Raw genomic sequence first — 20,811 nt, 5'->3', positions numbered from 1 at the left:
AAAAATATGTCCTAATAAAAAATGTCACAAATTAAAAGGTGTGATAGGTAAAGTTTATATGGAGTTTATTTTATGAAATGCCACTAATCCACTATGTAGAGCTTGCTCAAGGATATATAACCCCTTTTTCATTTTACTCAAACCAATAATCTTCAAGTTGTTGAATTCTTGTAATGTGCAAAATTGACGAGAAAAAATAAGTTCACAGTGAAGTTTGTATGTAATTTTAGAAATAAAAATTAAATTGAAAATAAAATATAGTAGATAAAAAATATCATGAATAATTAATGAAAAAAATTTGGCCATCCCTTTGTAATGAGCAATAACACGTGAATCATTAGGTATGTAAATAATGATGAATTTAATAGGATAATATGATAAAAATCATATAAATTAAAAATAATGTGATTAATGGCTCTTGAGTCAATGACCAAGCACAATTAAAATTGAAATTATATTAGATGAAGTATTATTCAAAGCAGAAAAGCAATATGAAGAATAAAATAAGTGTGTACTCAAATTTGAACTAGGAAGAAGCCTAATTTAGAAAAAGAGAAAAAGACGGATAGGTCTCTAATTTTTTAAATTTTTGACAAATACATTTCTAATAAAATTTAAATACAAAAAAGTTCCTGACTTTAATAAATGGAGGACAATTTAGTCCTTCCGTCTATTTGCCTCTCATACATTAGACGTTACTGGCTGACGTGGCTGAAACAGTGTCCAGGTGTCTGTTATGGTGCCACGCTGGAAGGGGAATAAAGTTCGAAGGACAAATAGGTCTTTGAGAATTTAGTTCATTATACTTCTATTATGCTTCTATTATGAGAATTTAGTTTATAAAATTATGCTTGTATTTTGAAATCTAGTTAACTTGTTGTATTCTGCAATTTAAATTATTTGTATTAAAATTGCAGAAATTGAGCTTGTTTTGTTTCTATTTTTTTTCTTAAATTGTATTAGTTAAGTTTTAGTGCATTTGTGTATTATATTAGAATTTGTTAAATTACATTACTTCAGTTTTCATCATACCAGTGGCATTAGTTAGCATGAGTTCATTTATGCATCAAGTTAGCATTAGTTCATTTGTGCATCATTCATATATTAAGTTAGCATTAGTGCATTTATGTATTATATTAAAACTAGTATATTTATCCATAATAACATTACGAGAATAATTTTTTTTTTAAAATTATAGTTCACTTTGTTCTAACAATATAAATTATGCATGGCACAAAAGATTTATAAAATCAAACTATTTTTACAAAAAAGTTGTAAGTTGACAAAAGTCTCTGACTAAGAAAACCAAAATATCTGCAGATAAAAAATTAACTAATAAAATTTTTAGTTATTATTTTTATATGAAAAAATTTAATTTTTTATTAATAATTAATTTTAACATTCGTTATCTAAAATTTAAAATAATTTAATATGTATACTTTTATATTTAAAATATTTTAATTATAAAAAAATATCAGATGACATATTTTGATTTGTCAAATTACTAATATAAAATATAATTATATATAGAATAAAAATAATAGAAAAAAAAATAAATAAAAAAATTTAAGAAAAAAATTAATTAAAAAAAAAATATTTTCTCTCAATTTTGTACCATGCATAGTTTATTAAACTTTGTTCTTGACTTTGTTCTAACATTTGAAGTTTTGGCCATAAAAAATGGTATGTATCAGCAGAACTCTGTTGAGCTCTGACACTATAATAAAACAGAACTCTTTGTTGAACTCTTATAGTTATCCCCTTCAACCACAACATTGAAAAAAACACCCCTCCATTGCTAATTTCAATCCCAGTAAATAAGAGAGTGCCTCTGTCTCCTTGACCGAATGAATCCATGCCATGGATCTTTCAGGTTGCAGCAGCTCCAGCTCTGCGGTCTCATCCATTTGCTCCGGCGGCATCAAAGTTGTGCAAAGAGGTGAGATACTGATTCCTCTCTGTTGTAGGTTTTTTTTCTTGTGGGCAGGACATTAGAGATGAGCCTCCAGGTGAAATTCAGTACTCTTGGCAGAGCTGGGATTTTCCATAAACCTTAATTACTCATTACATCACATTCTCTAAGACAACCTTTGTGAAAAGAAAAATACACATTTAATACTATTTTTTTTTTTGTGAAATTCAGATTGGATTTGGATTTGGGCTTGGACTGTGCTCATCCATGGAAGGCCCAACTCTGGGGCATGGAACAACAGCGTGGACTTTCTACCACAGTACCACTACGTGCGCATCTGGTTCACCTTCAGAATCAGAACAACTCGTCCTTCGGCTTGTTTCGCCGCCGACGTCACTGTGTGAGAATGAGAAGGCAAGTCCGGTGACTGAGGAGCAGTTGACCCGCCGCCACAAATCGTGTTGTGCCGCTCGTCTCTGATCCTCCAACAAGGAACTGTGAGCAGCTTCTCCTCTGGCCAAAGAGTGACCCTCCTAACCGCCGAGAACCAACTATCGCTTTCTGCTGCCGCATAATCCTCCTTGCGCGGCTGTGCTTCTGCCACAGTCTTCTCCGTCACAGCTCCGCCAAAGATCACCGCGTGCAAGTTCAAACCTTTCGCCCTTGCTTCGATCTTCGAAGCCATTGGTTGCATCGCAATAGAATTTTGCTCGGCTCTTCCAAATCATCTTCGTCTTTTGCTTCTGGTCTCTTGGTGAGAGTGATTCTGGAATTTCTATTGTTGTTATTGATGATTCCGTATTTGCAACAACAAATTTTATCTCTAATTCTGGATTTGCTATGGAACTGTGATCTGGTTTTTCTATTCAAATGTTGATATATGATGTTTGCTTCTGAATCTTTGATCTGCAATAATTTTTTCTTTTTCATTGTAGAATTTTACCTGATACAATGTTCGGAAAATAGTTTTCAGATTTTCAAAAAAGGCTTCTCTATGAATGTGAATTTGCAATCCGTTAATAAAAAATCGTTAAATCCTGCATTCTTTGATGTTACAATTGTTTTGATATTATTTCAGTACTCTAAATATATTCGTTTGAATGATACTATTGAATACCTTTTTTTATACACTACGCACACCACTTTGTCCATCAAGTGTTGTTAGTTTTTATCTCATGTCATCAAAATTAGCCAGGAAGCTTAATGTAGCAGTAATCACAATTACTTCTAGGCTATCTCCATCTTTCTCTTTTAATGCCCTTCCAAGCTTGTATCGTTCTTGTTGGCATTCCCTCCCATGCTTCTCTTACTATTTCTATCAGCAAGTTTTAGTGCTAACAGATTTGTATTTTTATTATTATTAGTATTAACAAATAGTTATTGAGCAGAAGAGGAAACCATTGATGTTCACCAATGACCAGAGACAACAAGAGCGAACTGGAAAATATGGAAGTCCTAGATTTCAATACCTTCAGGTGTTTCACTCATCATCTTTTTCTTTTCAACTTCTGTTGCTTTTATTACTATAACAGCAACAACAACAGCAAAACAAAAACAAACAATAGTCATATACAACTATTTTAATTTTGTTGCATTGATTTAGTATTTTCGTTGATAGATGACGATTGTTTCAGGAACTGGTGTCTCAGTTTCAGAACACAGCCGATGAAGGTATACTTTTTTTTCATTTATTTTTAGAAGTTTTATTTGATAATTTAGTAATGTCTGAAACACTCTTTTCAACTGCATTTGTAAAGACACATTTGTCTTCTAGAGTTCTAGATTGCTGAAACTTTTTCATATTCCCCCCCCCCCCTCTTTTAACAGAAGCAAAAGAGAGGATTTTGGCAAATTTGGCCAACTTCGCTTATGATCCTTACAATTATAACTTTTTGCGACAGGTATGGAGCCAAAGAATTGCATATTATGTACTTTGTAACTTTCTTTAATATCGATGCACGCATTGTTCAGTTTGTAACTTCTGTTTTACCCAATTTGACACATGAGCAGCTTAATATTTTGGAACTCTTCCTGGACTGCATGACTGAACCCAATGAAAAACTTGTAGAGTTTGGTGTTGGAGGCATCTGCAATTCTTGTGCTGGTAAAATGCTAGTTGTTTTGCTCTTGTTTTGTAAACTTTTATTTTAAAGAATTTTATTCATGATAACAGCATTTTGAATTTATTTATTTATTTATTTTAGATCAGGCAAATATTGCAATTGTAAGTAAGTTTGGTGGCATACCTCTTATCATTCAATGTCTATCAAGCCCAGTCAGGAACACTGTAAGGATAAGAAACTTTCTTGAGTTTGTTTTGCTTGACCACCTCATGATTTTGTTTTGGCTCTTTAGTTCAACCTGTGAATGCTACAAGCCAAAAGGGACATGTAAAGCGAGAATCTTAAAATTGTTTTTGACACAATAATCTTCCCCCTAGTTTATGTTATATATGAGCATGATTCATATTTGTTACTCTATCTTTGAAATTTAGGTTCTCTTAGTGTCTTCTGTGTATCAGAAGAAATAACTTCGAATGATTTTTCATAGGAGGTTTAGTAAAACATGTTAGATTCTCTATAATGTTATACCTTTATACCTGTTAAACTTGCTTACTAATAATTTGTCCTCAAAATTACCTAGTAACTGCTGAGTAAATCATGTATCTTTATTGACCTTAACATTCTTAATTTTCTTCTTATTATGATTCGATGTATCACTGAGTAATTACCATTTGATATTTAGGTAAATTATGCACTTGGAGCACTTTATTATGTGTGTAATGAATCTAACAAGGAAGAGATTTTAAAACCAGAAGTTATTGATGCCATCAAAAGGTATGCAGCAGCTGAAGAAGTTAGTGCAAGCTTCAGTAATCTAGCTAAAGCTTTCCTAGACAAACATCTATCTGAGAACTAGAGTTTACTATTCAATATCAGTGAGACTATCCTGTATAAGGTTATTTTCTGGCTTATAACTTAATTACTCTACAATGTTCACTTTGGTTTAAGTTCAATTAGCATTTATTCAAATTATATAGTCTTGTGAACAACATTATTTAATTGATACTGAGAGTTGAGATTTTGAAAGGAAAGGAAAAGAAAGGAATGGGGGATTCCTTGCATCCTTTTCCATCTTAGACCTCAATTCACAAATATTATTTGGTTGTGGATGTATAAATAGGATGGAAATTTTTATAGGTGAACTCCGTGTGTAAGTTTATGTAACTAGACTTATCGATGAAAATTTTCCTACCCCATTTTTAATTACCCCGAGCCAACCAGACCTTCAGGAAAAAATTTCAGGGCCAACTCTCATGATATATTTTTGTAAATTGAGAGTTGTTCTCATTGGGTGCAACTTACTTTGGTTGTTTTTGTCAGTATAATTATTGTATATTTTTTATATTCTGATGGTTTAAAAGTTCAGATAAAGTTGTTTAGTAGCCACCTTAATCTAATATGTGCAGTGCTTATTAAGTTATTGTGCAGATGTTACCAACATACAAGTTTTCCCCTAGAAATTCACTTGGATACTTGTCCCTTTTTAAGATACAGGAGCTAGCTGTATCAATAAATGTATTGTCATAATTTCCAAAGTAACTTCCATATAAATAAATAAGGGTGGAGTTGTGGAGAGATAATTGTTGTAATGTACTATTTGGCATTTCTATTTGCTGGCATATTGGATTAACAAGGTTGAAGCATATTTGTTGTAGGTCTAGAATTAAATAATAAAAACTGTTGATTTTGATGTCCTGAAGCTCACAATAAAATATATTTTTTTGCAGATAAACCTTTAGTACTTTTTTTTCCCACTATTCTGTTATGAAAAGTTGTAGGAAAGGGATGTGTACTTAAATTAAATGTTCTCTTCTGTTTACACTTTAACAGTCAAATGTATCACAATTTCTTATGAGGGGGGATGAGATGTCATCTCACTCTACATGTGTCAAATATTCTGAAATGTTGCCAACATATCTAACTAATTTATCTCTCCAAAATATTCGATTTATAATATCTATTATCATTTTATCTTTCTGCACATTAGAAAACTTCACATTGAGTTCATTACAAATTGTTTAGTAAAACATCTTTATTTACTAACTAATTCATTGTATTAATATTTCGCTGTTTGTTGTGCCTAAAGTTATGGACTTGATAAAGTTAAAAATAGTTTAATAAATGATACACTAAAATATAAAATTATTATATTGAGCTTAATTTTTTTTAAAAGCAATAGACATTATGAACTGAGAGTAGGGGTGGCAATATGAATCCTACTCGCGGGTATCCAATCCGATTCCACTCGATCGGGTAGGGTTGCCAACCCGATCTGCAGCGAATAGGGTAGGGTGCGTGTAGGGTTTTTGTGCAGACCGGATAGGGTGCGGGTTGAGATTCAATCCTATCCGACCAACATGCACTCTATATATGTTTATGTTATATACTTATATAAAAATATGTTTTAAGTGGATGTTGAATCAAAGACCTCTCATTAAATACAAAAGATCCTTAACCACTAAAAGAAAATTATTAATTGATAATTTAATATTTTTTTTACATAAAAATCAATTCTATTTTAAATTATCATCAAATTATATAATAATGTTATATTTTTTGTAATCCGTAGGTAGGATTGGGTACTCGCAGGTTAAGAGCGGATAGGGTTAGGGTTGGGATATTATCAATTCGCGAGTAGAATTAGGGTTGGATCCAAATCCTATCATATCCTACCCATTGCCACTTCTAACTGAGAGGAGAATATATTTTTTTTAATTATAAATGTGTTTTTGTCGTGAAATTTCATTTAAGGGCAGACAATAGAAAAAACAATATTATAACAGAAAAATACGGTGAAATTGAAAATACATTTCGTAAAAGAAATTTAAAAAATTAAGAATTTAAAATTTAAAAGAAACTGAGTAAGCAGATGCAATTGAAATTGTAAACAATTATTGTAATAGACACTTATCCATATTAGTTTGATTTGATTTGATACCCTTTTGAAATTTAATTGCTGAATATTATAAAATTGTCGAGATATAGAAAGGAGAGTCAACTACTTCCCTGGGACAGTAGAGCAACTCCAACGCTAGAAAATGGAGTCTCTCTTTTGATATCTGGAGATCTAATTATCATTGAAGTGAAGTGTGAAAAGTGAAAAGAGACTTTTTACGTGGATTAAAGTTGAGAATTTTTCTAAAGAAAAATTTACAGCAGCCAATAATTTATTATCGTATGATAAGTTAATAAAAAAAATTAAAAAATATTATATATATATATATATATATATATATATATTAAATAATTAAATTATAATTAATTTATTAGTCATTATAATAATTTATTATATTAAATAATTATATATTTATTTAATAATTAATTATAGTAAATTATAATTAATATAAATAATTATATTAAATTAATATCAAATATTATTTATATTATTATATTAAATCATAATTAATTAAATTTATTAATTGAACACACTATTTATTGTTTAACTATAGAGTTTGTTTTTTTATATTAAGTAATTTATAAATTAATTTATTATTTTTATATATAATTTTTTTAATATTAATATTTTTTTAACAGTAAATTATTTTTGAATTTTTAAATTTAAATAATATTATTGTAAAAAAATAGTAATTACATTAATTTTAATTACTTAAATTAATTAATTAATTAAGTGAGACTACAATAGGAATTAAAGTTTGTTTCTCCTAATAGAGAAGAGAGAGATGCTTTGAGTTTCTATTTACTGTTTATGACGCAAAAATTAATGTGGAGTTACTTTTTATGACAGGTGGGTCATAAATAGGGATGGAATGAGTTTTCTACTAGAGATGGTCTCTTAGGACTCACAATATAGACTCTATCTAACGATTTTTTTCTTGTAAAAACTCAAAGCAACCACTAAGCTAACCATTTAATTTTAATTTAGTATTTTTGTTATTTAAAGAGTAATGTTACAAGAATTTGGGGTTAGAAAAAGAGTGGCAAGACATTTAGTTTTGTTTGTGTTATTTAATTTTATTAAGGAGGCCACTCAGATAAACACGCCTAAAACGTCTTTTTTTAAAGATGTTTTCATATTGTGTTTTAATTGGTTTCTGTATAATTTATTCGGTGTTCCTCATCACATATTATTAAATTCTTCAAAAGATTTTCTTTCCAAAAACACTAAAAAATATTTAATTTGGACTAAAACAAAAAAAAGTAATAGATTAACTATTAGATTTTTTTAAAAGATTATTTACATAAAAAATATATCACATTCATAAAAATATATATATATATATATATATATATATATATATATAAAACAAGCTCAAGCGTTTAAAAATTTTTATAAATAAAAAAAATAATTAATTTATATTCGTACAATATATAAAATAATTACTATATTATTATTATATTATAGATTAAGATTCACTAATTTAATTTTTTTTATTTTTAATATAAGTATTAGAAATAAATAAATTTTTTATAATTAAATGTAGTGTAACAAAATATATATAATATTAATTAGTTCTTAAAAATTTTAAAAAAATAGTTTCTCATTTTAGTAAAATAACTATTTATTAAAGTAGACAAATGAATTTTTTTTCTCATATACGGTTTTTTTAAGACATAAAAGCAATTAATTAGGACATTGGTTAAGATAATTAAAGTCACTATTTCATTAAATTTTTAATTTAAAGAAAAATCCTAGTTAATTTTGGTATAGAAATTTCGAATTTAAAAACATTGATAAAAATTATGTTGAATTTTGATTTATTTGATTTTCATTTAAATTAATCACTACATAAGTTAAAGTTCTGTTTTGAAGTTATATTCAAGCTTTAATCTGATTTTTAAAGTTTCAATTTACTTAGTTTGATTTTTTAACTTAGGTATCCGTGACTCATATTAGGGTTTTAAGTGTTTAGTTGAAAATAAAAAATAAGGTAAAAAAATTTCAATTGTCACATCAAATAGTCGCTAGAATGTATAATGTAGCAGTCGTTAGTCCATTTCAGCATGTCGTTAACGATTTTGTGAGACAGTGACAAAAATAAGATTAGGAACCAATGTGAGTCATAACTATTAAGTTGGGAGACATAATTGTTAGAACTGATTAGGAACCAATTGGGAGACATAATTTGTTGTTACTTGATTAGGAACCAATTGTGAGTCATAACTATTAAATTGAGTAAATCGAAATTTTTAAAATTAGATTGAAATATAATTGTTAGAACTGAACCAGTGATCGAACCGATCAAGCTACTGGTTTACTGGTTTATTGGTTCAACTGATAAATTACTGGTTGAACCGATAAAACTGGTCTCACGTAAATATAAAAATATAAAATAGTTAAAAACTTAAAATTAAAATTTGAAATGCATATCTTCACTAACATTTTATGAAGAATCAAGTCTCAACTTCTAAAAATAACTAATATAAAAAAAACCATAAAATTTTAATACTACAATAGTATCTTATTTTGACACAATAAAAAAATAATTAATTCACAAAGCCTATCATCTAACTATAATATCAGTAGATTTTAACACTAACATCAAAACAAATAACCTTAATCACAATACTAGCAATAAAATAGATCAAGTAAATTAATAAATTTTTAGTGAAATTTATATTTATATTAATAATGGTATATAATTAAAATATAATTAATTTTAAAAATAGAAAAAACAAAAATTAAATTAAATTAGATATTTATGTATACTATATAATTAGTATTTGTCAAATATAGTACTTAGAAGTGTAATGGCTAAGTGGCAAGTAGAGGTTACTTTTGCTCCGCAGACCAGTTTGGTTAGACCAGTTTGCACCGGTTCTTACCAGTTCACACCGATTTTATTCCTTAAACGGTCCAAAGAATAAACCGAACTGGACTATAATCCACTATAATCCAGTTCTAGTCCGGTTTACTAGTTTTTTGGTCGAACCAACCGATCCAGTTCGGTTTTTACAACTATGGATATAATAATGGTAATTAAGTTGACCATTCAGTTGTTTTAATGGTAATTAAAATCTAATAATAGTTTATAATAAAAGAAACATTCTTTTGCAACAATGAACCTATAGTAATAGTTAGGGGTGTTCATAGATTAGATCATTATCTGATCTGTAATTTGAGAATATGATCTGATCTGTAAGATGATCGGATTGGATCGAATCGGATCCACACTCTAATCAGATAGAAGTAAATATGTTTAAAAAAGTAAACAAAAAAATTATTGACTTTTTTTTTTATAAAAATAATTTTTTTTATATTTTTTATTTTATGGATATATTTGATATCTGATCCAAACATAAAAAGTGCGAATATCGAATTTGATCTAATGAATTTAGTGCGGATTGGATCGAAATTTCAGCCATATCCCATCTATAAACACCCCTAGCAATAATAACTAAAAAATTATAATGATTATATTTTTAACTAAGAGGAAGTGCAAAAAAAAGTACTAAATACAAGAACATTTAATCAAATATTAAAAAAAATTTTACTTTAAAACATACAGTTGGACTTTTTTTGCTCATATATATATATAATAATAATAATAATAATAATAATAATAATAATAATAATAATAATAATAATAATAATAATAATAATAATAATAATAATAATATGATAATTGCTTTGTATATCACACAAATATAAACGTTTTTTTTTCTATGATCTTAAGAAAGGTTTTGTAAGTCTCTAACTTTGTTGTCGATTTTTGTAGTGTTAGCTCTCATTATCAATTTGATTCATATATAATTCGGATGATAAATTATTTGGTGACGTGCTTTCTTTTTTACTGTGATATACTTGTTTTTATTATTATTATTATTATTATTATTATTATTATTATTATTATTATGTACATTAAAAAATAACAGGCCAAATTATTACCATAACATAATAGAAGTATGGAAGTTTATCATTCTTCTCTAATGGAGGAAACAAAATTCTTTTCAATAATTTATTTAACGTTTAGTAGAATAAAAATAAATTTTATTAGAATAAATTTTAGTATGAGTTTAATATTTTTATTCATCATAAAATATTTATAGAATTACTCGTAGATAAATTTTGGAAAAAAGAAAAAAAAACCATGATTTTTAATTTTATTTTTAAATAAACTTTATTTTTAATTTTAAAATAAATTTTATTTTTAATTTTTAATAATATTAATTTTTTACCGTATATAATTATTCAATTATTTTTTAATCATATATAAATAAATTACTCTTAATAAGACTTTTTTGTGTTATTCAATTATCTTTTTTTAAAAAATAATTAATTATTAAAATAATTAAATTTTTCACAACAAAAATAATAAAAAATTATGAATGAAAAAAATTAACCATTCTGATACTTTTTTGTATTTTTATTCATATTTTAATTATAAACATAAATATAATTTAATTATATTATTTATGAAATGTGACTATAGATGTAGATAAAATTTAGTTATATTACTTATATATAGTTTCATTTTATTGTATTGCTTATAAAGTTAGATTATAATTATGACAATAGAATTGTTCTTGTATTTTTATATGTGTGACTAATTGGTGGTGTTAAAACATTACTTTTAATTATAAATAAGGTTTATAATTTAAAAAATCAAAGACTCAATTAAAAAGATACGAAAAAAATGATGTTAAAATATTCTAACACTTTAAAATAAAAATATTCGAAATTTAATTAAAAATTATTTAAAATTTAAACTCAATAAAAATTTATATTCAATGTATTTTGTATTAAATATATTTAATAACCTATTATATCATATTATATCATATTGGTTGAAATTAGTTTTTATAATGTTAATTTTTTAATAACACTTTATTAGAAAAAACCATCTTTTCAGAATTTTTTAAAAACTAATTAATATTATATATATTTTATTACAATATATCTTGTTATAAAAAAATTATTTATTTTTAATGCTTATATTAAAAATAAAAACAAAATTTAAATTAGTAAATTTTAATCTATAATATAATAATTATTTTATATATTATACGAATAAAAATTAATTATTTTTTTATTTATAAAATTTTTTAAGAGCTTTTATATATATATATATTGATGAATGTGATATATTTTTTATGTAAATAATCTTTTAAAAAAAATCTAATAGTTAATCTATTACCTTTTTTGTTTTAGTCCAAATTAAATGTTTTTTATTGTTTTTGGAAAGAAAATCTTTTGAGGAATTTAATAATATGTGATGAGGAACACCGAATAAATTATACCAAAACCAATTAAAACACAACATAAAGACATCTTTAAAAAAAGACGTTTTAGGCGTGTTTATCTGAGTGGCCTCCTTTTATTAAAAACTTGATGATAATGCTATTTGTAATTTTATGTTAGATTTCTTTAAAATTTTATTATTTTTAATTTTGATTCGAACTTTATTTTTAATTTTTTATTTTATTAATATGTATAAAATATAAAATAATTAAATTTTATATTTATTTAAAAAATTTTAATTTTTTTACAAGTAAGGTAAAATAATATAAAGTTAAAAATTTTAGAATGTAAATAAAATTAGAATAAAAAGAAATTTTCAACTCATAAATAAAATAAAATTAATTTTAAAAAAATTTAATCCACATATAAAATTAAAATAAAATCCAAACTTTATTCTACCCTATTTATTATCCCAATAGCAAAGATCATAATTTGAACAAAAAATCTGATGTTGTACAAATAATTCTCTATCTTAGAACTATTCGAAGTATCTTGTGCCAATCAGAGTCATCTACCAAATAAATAGCATTAGTATCTTATCCACTTTAAACCTTCATAAAAGATAAAATGGTTTTTTCATGATAACTAATATATCTACTTGTGTCGTGCACGGCTTAATATATAAAAATATATGAAGTATTTATCTTTTAAAAAAAATGTACAAAAAATATTACTATAACAATTTTAAGTCACAATCAATTAAAAAGTTTAATTATTTTTAATAAAAAAATTAAAATAAGAAATAAATATTTTACGTATATTTAAAGTTGAACAAATTACTCATTAATAAAATTATATATTTTAAAATTAAATTAAAATATTTATATTAAAATCCTATTATTTAAAGATTTTTTTATATAAGGTTATTTTCTGGCTTATAACTTAATTACTCTACAATGTTCACTTCGATTTAAGTTCAATTAGCATTTATTTAAATTATATAGTCTTGTGAAATGTGAACAACATTATTTACTTGATACTCAGAACTGAGCTTTGGAAAGGAAAGGAGAAGAAAAGAATGGGTTGTTGAGAAAGGTGGAATCAATTTTATTCTTCAAGCGTTTCCTTTAATTCTTTTCCATCTTAGACCTCAATTCACAAATATTATTTGGTGTGGATGTATAAATAGGATAAAAATTTTTATAGGTAAACTCTGTGCGTAGTTTTAGGCTCAACCCGACATAATGTGCATTTAAAATGGAAGTCGAAAAATTTTTTAACTTCATGATCACGCAACAGGGAGTAAAGATAAACCCAAAAAATGCAAAGTCATTTTCGAAATGAACAGTTCTACAAATCTCAAGGACATTTAAATACTAATTGGATGACTAGTCGTCCTCTTGTGCTTTCTCAGAGTCTCATGAAAAAGGGTATACATTTCAAATGGGAACTTGAATGTGAAAAGGCGTTCCAACACTTCAAAAAAGTGTTAGTAAAAACTCTCATACTCTCAAAATCCAAGACAAGTGAAACATTGTACTTCTACTTATCCATAACAGAGGAAGCGCTAGCAGCGACGCTAATCGAGGAAGACGAACAAAAAACGCAAGGTCTCATATACTTCATAAGTAAAGTTTTTCGAAACACCGAGACACGTTACTCCAGCCTTGAGAAACTCGCCTACGCACTACTCATGGTGTCCCGATGGCTCCGGCAATAATTTCAGAGCCACCTTACTATGGTCTGAATAGACCAAGCCGTCAAACAAGTACTTCAGAAGTCAGACCTAGCAAGGCGAATGCTCTCTTGGTCGGTTGAGTTATCCCAATATGAAGTCCGGTTTCAAAAGTAGTATTGGTTTTAAAGGAAAAGGATTTGAGTTTCTAAATGATTTGCAAATCCGACTGCAAATTTTAGATTAAGTGAGAAGTAAAAGTAATTCTTGACATGATGTGAATTAATTACATATATTGTTGTTGAAAATAAAAGATGTCAATGTGTGATCTTGAATTGGGACTCTTATGAATTGGATTCTGATTATGATTATTGATTACTTGCCTAGGTAGAAGCAAGGGTTATGCCTTACTTGCTCTGGGTTAAGGTTTGGGACACCTGGGTAGGCGCAAGGGTTGTGACTTAGTCTCACTTGTTTTGGGTTGAGATTTTAAACACCTGCTTGGGTAGATATAAGGATTGAGGTGTTGTCCCACTTGTTCCGGGATGTGATGAAAGGCATCTGTCTGGATAGATGTAAGGGTTGAGGCATTGTCCTACTTGTTCCAGGATGTGGTGAAAGGCACCTGCCTGGGTAGATGCAAGGGTTGAGGCATTGTCTCACTTGCTCTGGGTTGCGGTGTGAAGCATCTGCATGGTTAGACGTAAGGATTGTGGTTAGTCCCACTTGCTCCGTGATATGGTATTCTATGTCCGGGTTAGCTACTGGATGTGTCGGGTTTGGCATTATAACCGATAAGTGAGCTCATGCCCAGTAGGATAAGCATGCATCATATTGTTTGGGTGTACATATTTTATTTGGTTTGCCTATGTGAATATTTCTGTTTAACTGCTAATTGTCATACTGTAATTGCTCTCGGTTGTGTTTGAACTTCATTACTTGTGATTGTGACTGGTTGGTTCGGATTATAGTCGTTTGAGTGTTGATCAATTTTCCTTGGGCCGGAGGCTGTGATTTGATTATATATTGGGACGAAGGCCGTGATTTGATTATAGGTTTAATTACTCTGTTGGTCCCTATAGTTTCGCAAAATTTTTAATTAGGTCCCTATACCTTTTTTTTAATTGAGTCCTTGCACCAATTTTTTTTAATTTGGTCCCTATATTTTTTTCTTTTTTTTGGGTCCCTACACCAATTTTTTTAATTGAGTCCCTATACAATTAAACCAATTACTGTCAAGAGGGACCTAACTGAAAAAAAATTGGTGCAGAACCAAATTAAAAGGAAAAAAAGATATAGGGACCTAATTGAAAATTTTGCGAAATTGTGGAGACCAACAGAGTAATTAAACCTTGATTATATGTTGGGTCAGAGGCTATGATTTGATTATATGCTAGGTCGGAGGCCATGATTTGATTATATGTTGGGCTAAAAGCCATGATTTAATTATGTTTGGGCCAGAGGCCGTAATTGGGTAAGTTATATGTCTTGGTAAGTTTGATAAGAATGATTCTTTGTATGAGGTAGAATCTTTTGGATATTATGCTTTGATTGGCTTTTATAAATTTAAAATATGAATTTGGATTTAAGATAAGTAATTGTTGATTTTCGAAAAGATTCATAAGACGAATGATGATCACTACGGTTGAAAACAACTTTCTTTTATATATTTTCTTATGACAATTCTAAAACTCCTCTAATGAGACCGTGTGATTAGGTTCTCACCCCCTACAGCCTTACTTTATCAGAAAATGAGCGAAGAAGCTTATGAAGAGTATACTGCGCTTTTGTTATGTGATATCGTTGTATTAGCTTAGTTATTACTTTTTCCTCTCCATTATTATTATATTTTTGTAAGAGGGATAGGAGTCATGATTGTAATTATATATATATATATATATATATATATATATATATATATATACTGTGATTTGTATCTAGGTATGTTTTTTTAAAGAAAAAGTATTTTCAGTTTTTCAAAGAAAACAGCGATACGGTTCTGAGTTAGCAGCTCTTATTTTGTTATTAAGTATATGAAAATTGTCGTAATATCCTCGCTATCAGAGTGGCATAGCCAGAAGCGTGACATTTTGGTAGTAAGGGTGTTACATAGCCCACCAACGAGAACTTGCCCTGAAACAAAGGGTAAGCCTGAGGTATAACCGAGACATCATGAAACGAGAGTTCAAGCAAGGAGATCTAATCTTACGATGCAACGACATAGGCCCTCCCACAATGGGGAAACAAAAACTGACTTCTAACTGGAAAGGGCCTACTGAGTTAAATCTGTAATCGAAAAAGGAGCCTACAAACCGAAGTAGCTCAATGGCACCGAGGTAGCAAGATCGTGGAACACCGCAAACATACGACACTACTACTACTCTTAGGCGACCGCCACCGAGTTGATAACTTTAGCAAAATTTAAGGTTTATCTACAGTTCTTTTATTTCCTTTGCTTTGTTTTAGTTTTTTCGTTTTTCATATTTATGATCAAATCGTTTTCCGGGTTCTCTTTCCTACCCAAAAGACAACGGGAGGTTTTAACGAGGTCCAATCTTCAATAAAATATTATTTATTCAAATATTCCTTTTTAAGTTTCCACGTTTCTACCTGAGCAAAATGGTATAAACAAAATAGCTACCCCGGGGCCCGATCACCCTCGAAGGCTATGAAACGGATATCCAAACAAACACAATAAGCACGCAATTCAGCCCATCAAGAGGCCCAAAAGCATTTCGTAACAAAACGGCCCAAAAAAGGCCACCAGAGTAGTGCATATGTCGAACAGACGGCTCACAAACTTCAAAAACTAGCCAAAAAAGCAATGTATATACGCTGAACAAACGGCTTACAAACTTAAGCAAATTGTTCCATAATACCATAAAATAAAACTACTCTATATCAATGATCTCCCCATCATGAACAGTCCGGAAGGCCCGCAATACGGACACATCAACCTCGGGGGCCAGCACCTTGACCTGAGCTTTCAAGGCCTCCTCAGTCGCAGAAATCGCATACGTAACATCAGCAAGCAGGCCTTCCCTATCCCTCTTCAGTTGAGCGACCTCGGTCCTCAAACGCTCCACCTCAGCAAGGGTAGAAGCGTCCCCTGACTCAACCTCGGCATCCCGCTTCCACTGTCGAGCCAGTTGATAAAGAAGCAAGGTCTCCAACTCGGAAAGACGGAGGATCTCTGAACCAACATCCTCAGCATCTTTCACAGCCTTCAGCTGAGCAGTCTTAGCAACCTCCAGTTTCTCTTTCAGCTTACTGACCTCCGCTTGAGACTGACGGAGCTTGCCATCCAGAAGGAATACCTGAGACAGCATCGGCTTCGCCTTTTGAACAATGACAACTGAGCGAAGGAGAGCGCAAAACATGGACTTTGCCTAGTCGGCATGATCGCAGTCATGGAAAAAGTCCTCAATACTCGACAGAAGATGTTGATCGATGAAAGCCAGAGCATCAAAATCCGGATCCATCACGGAAGAGACAGACACCTCCTCCTCAAGGTTTTTCCCACCGCTCCCTTCAATCGGCCTTTTTCGCTTCTTGCTAGACTCGGGGATGGGAATCTCCAAAACCTCCACATCAGCACCGATTAACCTAGCCACAACCATCTCCTGAGATATAGTTTGTGAACTTGACTGAGAGACGGGTTGAGGAGTTGACGGCGAGGCCTCATCACTGAGACTCTCTGAGTCATGAGCAAAGGCAGCCTTGAACCTCGCCAAAGTAGACAACCCTTCAACCATCTCAACTGAAAAGCTAAACCAAACAAAAGTTTACAAGTTATAAACTAGGAAACAAAGCAATAGATTGGATACCAAGAAAAAAAGAAAGAAAACAAAACCAACCAACATACAACCAACGCGCCCCCGAATCACCCATAACATCCTGAGGACTTAACAGCCTGTCCCCAAAGACAGCCAATAGAATATCAGCAATATCTTTAATTTTAGGGACAACCCCTCATAAGTAATCTTCGTCAGGTAAGACAAACCCGAGCAAAATTCCAGTAAGTGGCGAAGCGACGTTCTCATTCCAGAGTTAGCCAAAAGAGGTGAACTTTGAAATATTCCTCCTTAAAATCGTGGAAGGAATTTTTGAACAGCCCAAAAACCTGGCGGTTCAGCTAAGCACGGAACGACACATAACCTTTCTTGTGCCTCCCCTCCTTGATCGGGATTGTGCATAAGAAAAAATTCAAGAACACCTCCACCGAGCAGGAAGCTCCAAATATTCATAAACCAATTCGAAAGTTTGGACGGCTGCCCAACTATTCGGATGCAGTTGAGACGGCGCCACCGAACACCGATTCAAGAGGGTCTGGACAAATGTGGAAAAAGGGAGCTGCACTCCCAGCTTTGTAAACATGGGATCGTAAACCCAAATCCGATCGGCAACTTGGGGAGAATTAGGGTTGATATAGCAAACCCTTTCGTTCTCCCTGGAGAGCACCAACTCATACTGACGCTTAGCATCGCCTCTTCAACACACTGCACCCTTGTCACGAAGTTTTTGAAGATCCTCCTCCATAAGCCAGGAGGGCGTACCCAGGACGTTGGAGGTTACCCAATAATAGTCATTAGGAATGCCTCTCGCCGGGTAGACGAGCACCCTAGCACGCTCGGACTTCCACTGGACCATACCTATAACCAAAGGGGGCACCACCGTCAGCCTACTCCTTAGAAACAGAAGAATACAAAATCCTACACTAAAATTTAGTGAAACTTAATCTATACCAAAACAGTGGTAGCCCCCTACTTTCTGCTACTACTATGCAGGAAAAATAAAAAAAAAGGAGGAACCAAAAGCAAAACAATGTACAAAATGGCAGAACAAGAGTAAAAATACCAACCTGTTCTCATAATTCAAACTAAAGCGGTGAAGTAGCAGCAAACACAAGAAAAGCAGAACCAAAAACCCTCGAAAAATTCTAAAAAAACCAGGCCAAGGCACAACACTAAAATCAACAGAAAGCGCTCGACAGGGAAAGGTAAAAAAACAGTAAAGGAAAATGTAAAGAAAAAGCAATTACAGTGAGGGGAAAATAAAACCCCCAACTTTTCAAATGGAAAAACGTAACGGACAAAAATACACCACCGAGTAACGCAACGGACAGAAGTAGAAACGACTGCTCGTCTCATCTACGAACTCTCGACCTCCTAAATAAACAAAAACCGAACTCATCAGCCACGGAAGAAATGTCGCAATGGCCCACCAGAGAACCAAAGGATGTTCAGAAACGGAAGGCAATGTCCTACCTTTCCATGTGAGGTCTGCGACCTCCTAACTCACGGAAAGACTCAATCAACAAAGAAACTAAGCAAACTTACCCTCATGCTGTGGGTGCAACTATTTTGGGTCTGGCCTTCGGGGGACTTGAAACAGTCAAACAATGACCTGACTCCTGGGCCCAAAACCCTTTCTACGGCCCGAACTAGCCAGAAATCAACAACCGATATTTAAATTCAAATATCTCCCGTATCTTAGAAAAATAAGATAAGATAAGATAACAAGACAACTATATAAGGGGAGCCAAAGGCTCCCTCAGGTACGTTTCACACTCCTAACCCTCTTTTATACCTCTTAGATCCATTCTGACTTGAGCGTCGGAGTATCTTTGCAGGTACCACTCCCGCCGCTCCAGAAGTTCGATCACATCATCACTGAGACCAACAGTCCTCGATTCTTCCCTCAACCCGTACTAGAGAAGTCTCGTACATGATATATATAAATTTTAAGTTTATACTTAACCACAAAAAATGCACCCGAATTTACTATCGACAAAAATACCTTCAAATAATTTAAAAACGCGACAAAAAAATCTAACAGTAAATATATATTTTAAAAAATGTCTTAAAGATTGAATTTTGATACGATTTTTTGCAAGTATAATTATAAAAATGATATATTATTATCCTTAAAATTTGGTAATTTTTCGTTAAGTATATATTTTTTTGTAATTTTTTTGTTAACAACTAATAATACTTTTAAAAAAGAGTAAAGTATCGTTTTTGTCCCCAACGTTTGGGGTAAATCCTATTTGTGTCCCTAACGTTTAAATCGTCCTATTTGTATCCCTAACGTTTGTAAAAGAGATTCAATGTTATCCTGCCATCAATACACATCATGAGCGCTTTAGTTTGAGTTTTAAAAATCTCTTCTTGAAGTTAGAATACAAATGTCTGGGATAGAATCGATGATCTACTCCGAAAAATAGCTCATCAAATGTTGAAACTAACTCCTACAACATTTACATAATTCACTTTTCTAGGGACATAATTAAATCTAAACACAAATAGTGGGTATAATATTAAAATCGAACACATCCAAGTGAGACCTAATTGAGAATAAATACATCCAAGTGAGAATAATTGAAAAATATAATCTGATTTGTTAGTATAATTGATAGTAGGATAACATTGAATCACTTTTATAAACGTTAAGGATACAAATAGGACGATTTAAACGTTAGGGACACAAATAGGACTTACCCCAAACGTTGAGGACAAAAACGATACTTTACTCTTTAAAAAATTACGAAAAAATATACTTAACAAAAAATTACCAAATTTTAAGAATAATAATATCTTTTTTTTTAATCATACTTTTAAAAAATCACATCAAAATTCAATCTCTAATGTATTTTTTGAGAAATACATATTTAATGTTAATTTTTTTGTAAGATTATCTAACATTCCAAAAAATATATTAGAGATTGAATTTTGATACAATTTTTTGCAAGCATAATTAGAAAAATGAGATATTATTATCCTTAAAATTTGGTAATTTTTTGTTAAGTATATAATTTTTTTTTGTAATTTTTCTTAACAACCAATAATATTTTTAAAAAAATCACAAAAAAATATATACTTAGCAAAAAAGTCACCAAATTTTAAGAATATTAATATTTTATTTTTTTAATCATACTTTAAGAAATCACATCAAAATTCAATCTTTAAGACATTTTTTGAAAATACATATTTACTGTTAGACATTTTTATCGCATTTTAAA

General features: G+C 30.3%; 1 protein-coding gene across 1 annotated transcript; it reads left to right on the top strand.

Annotated features, from left to right (window-relative positions):
• The first annotated feature begins 2,190 nt into the window (after positions 1 to 2,190).
• Positions 2,191 to 5,181, top strand: LOC107608823 (uncharacterized). Its single transcript, XM_016310560.3, has 7 exons — positions 2,191 to 2,666; positions 3,301 to 3,387; positions 3,547 to 3,583; positions 3,740 to 3,813; positions 3,923 to 4,016; positions 4,117 to 4,199; positions 4,658 to 5,181. Exons 2-7 carry the CDS (start codon positions 3,316 to 3,318, stop codon positions 4,829 to 4,831), a joined length of 534 nt encoding a protein of 177 aa, XP_016166046.1. The 5' UTR covers positions 2,191 to 2,666; positions 3,301 to 3,315; the 3' UTR covers positions 4,832 to 5,181.
• The last annotated feature ends 15,630 nt before the right edge of the window (positions 5,182 to 20,811 follow it).

This window comes from Arachis ipaensis, chromosome B7 (assembly GCF_059453495.1).
Source record: "Arachis ipaensis isolate K30076 ecotype BB chromosome B7, ASM5945349v1, whole genome shotgun sequence".
Classification (NCBI taxonomy): domain Eukaryota; kingdom Viridiplantae; phylum Streptophyta; class Magnoliopsida; order Fabales; family Fabaceae; genus Arachis; species Arachis ipaensis.
The sequence above is the reverse complement of the archived record's forward strand: the minus strand, read 5'-3'. Positions and strand labels throughout refer to the sequence as shown.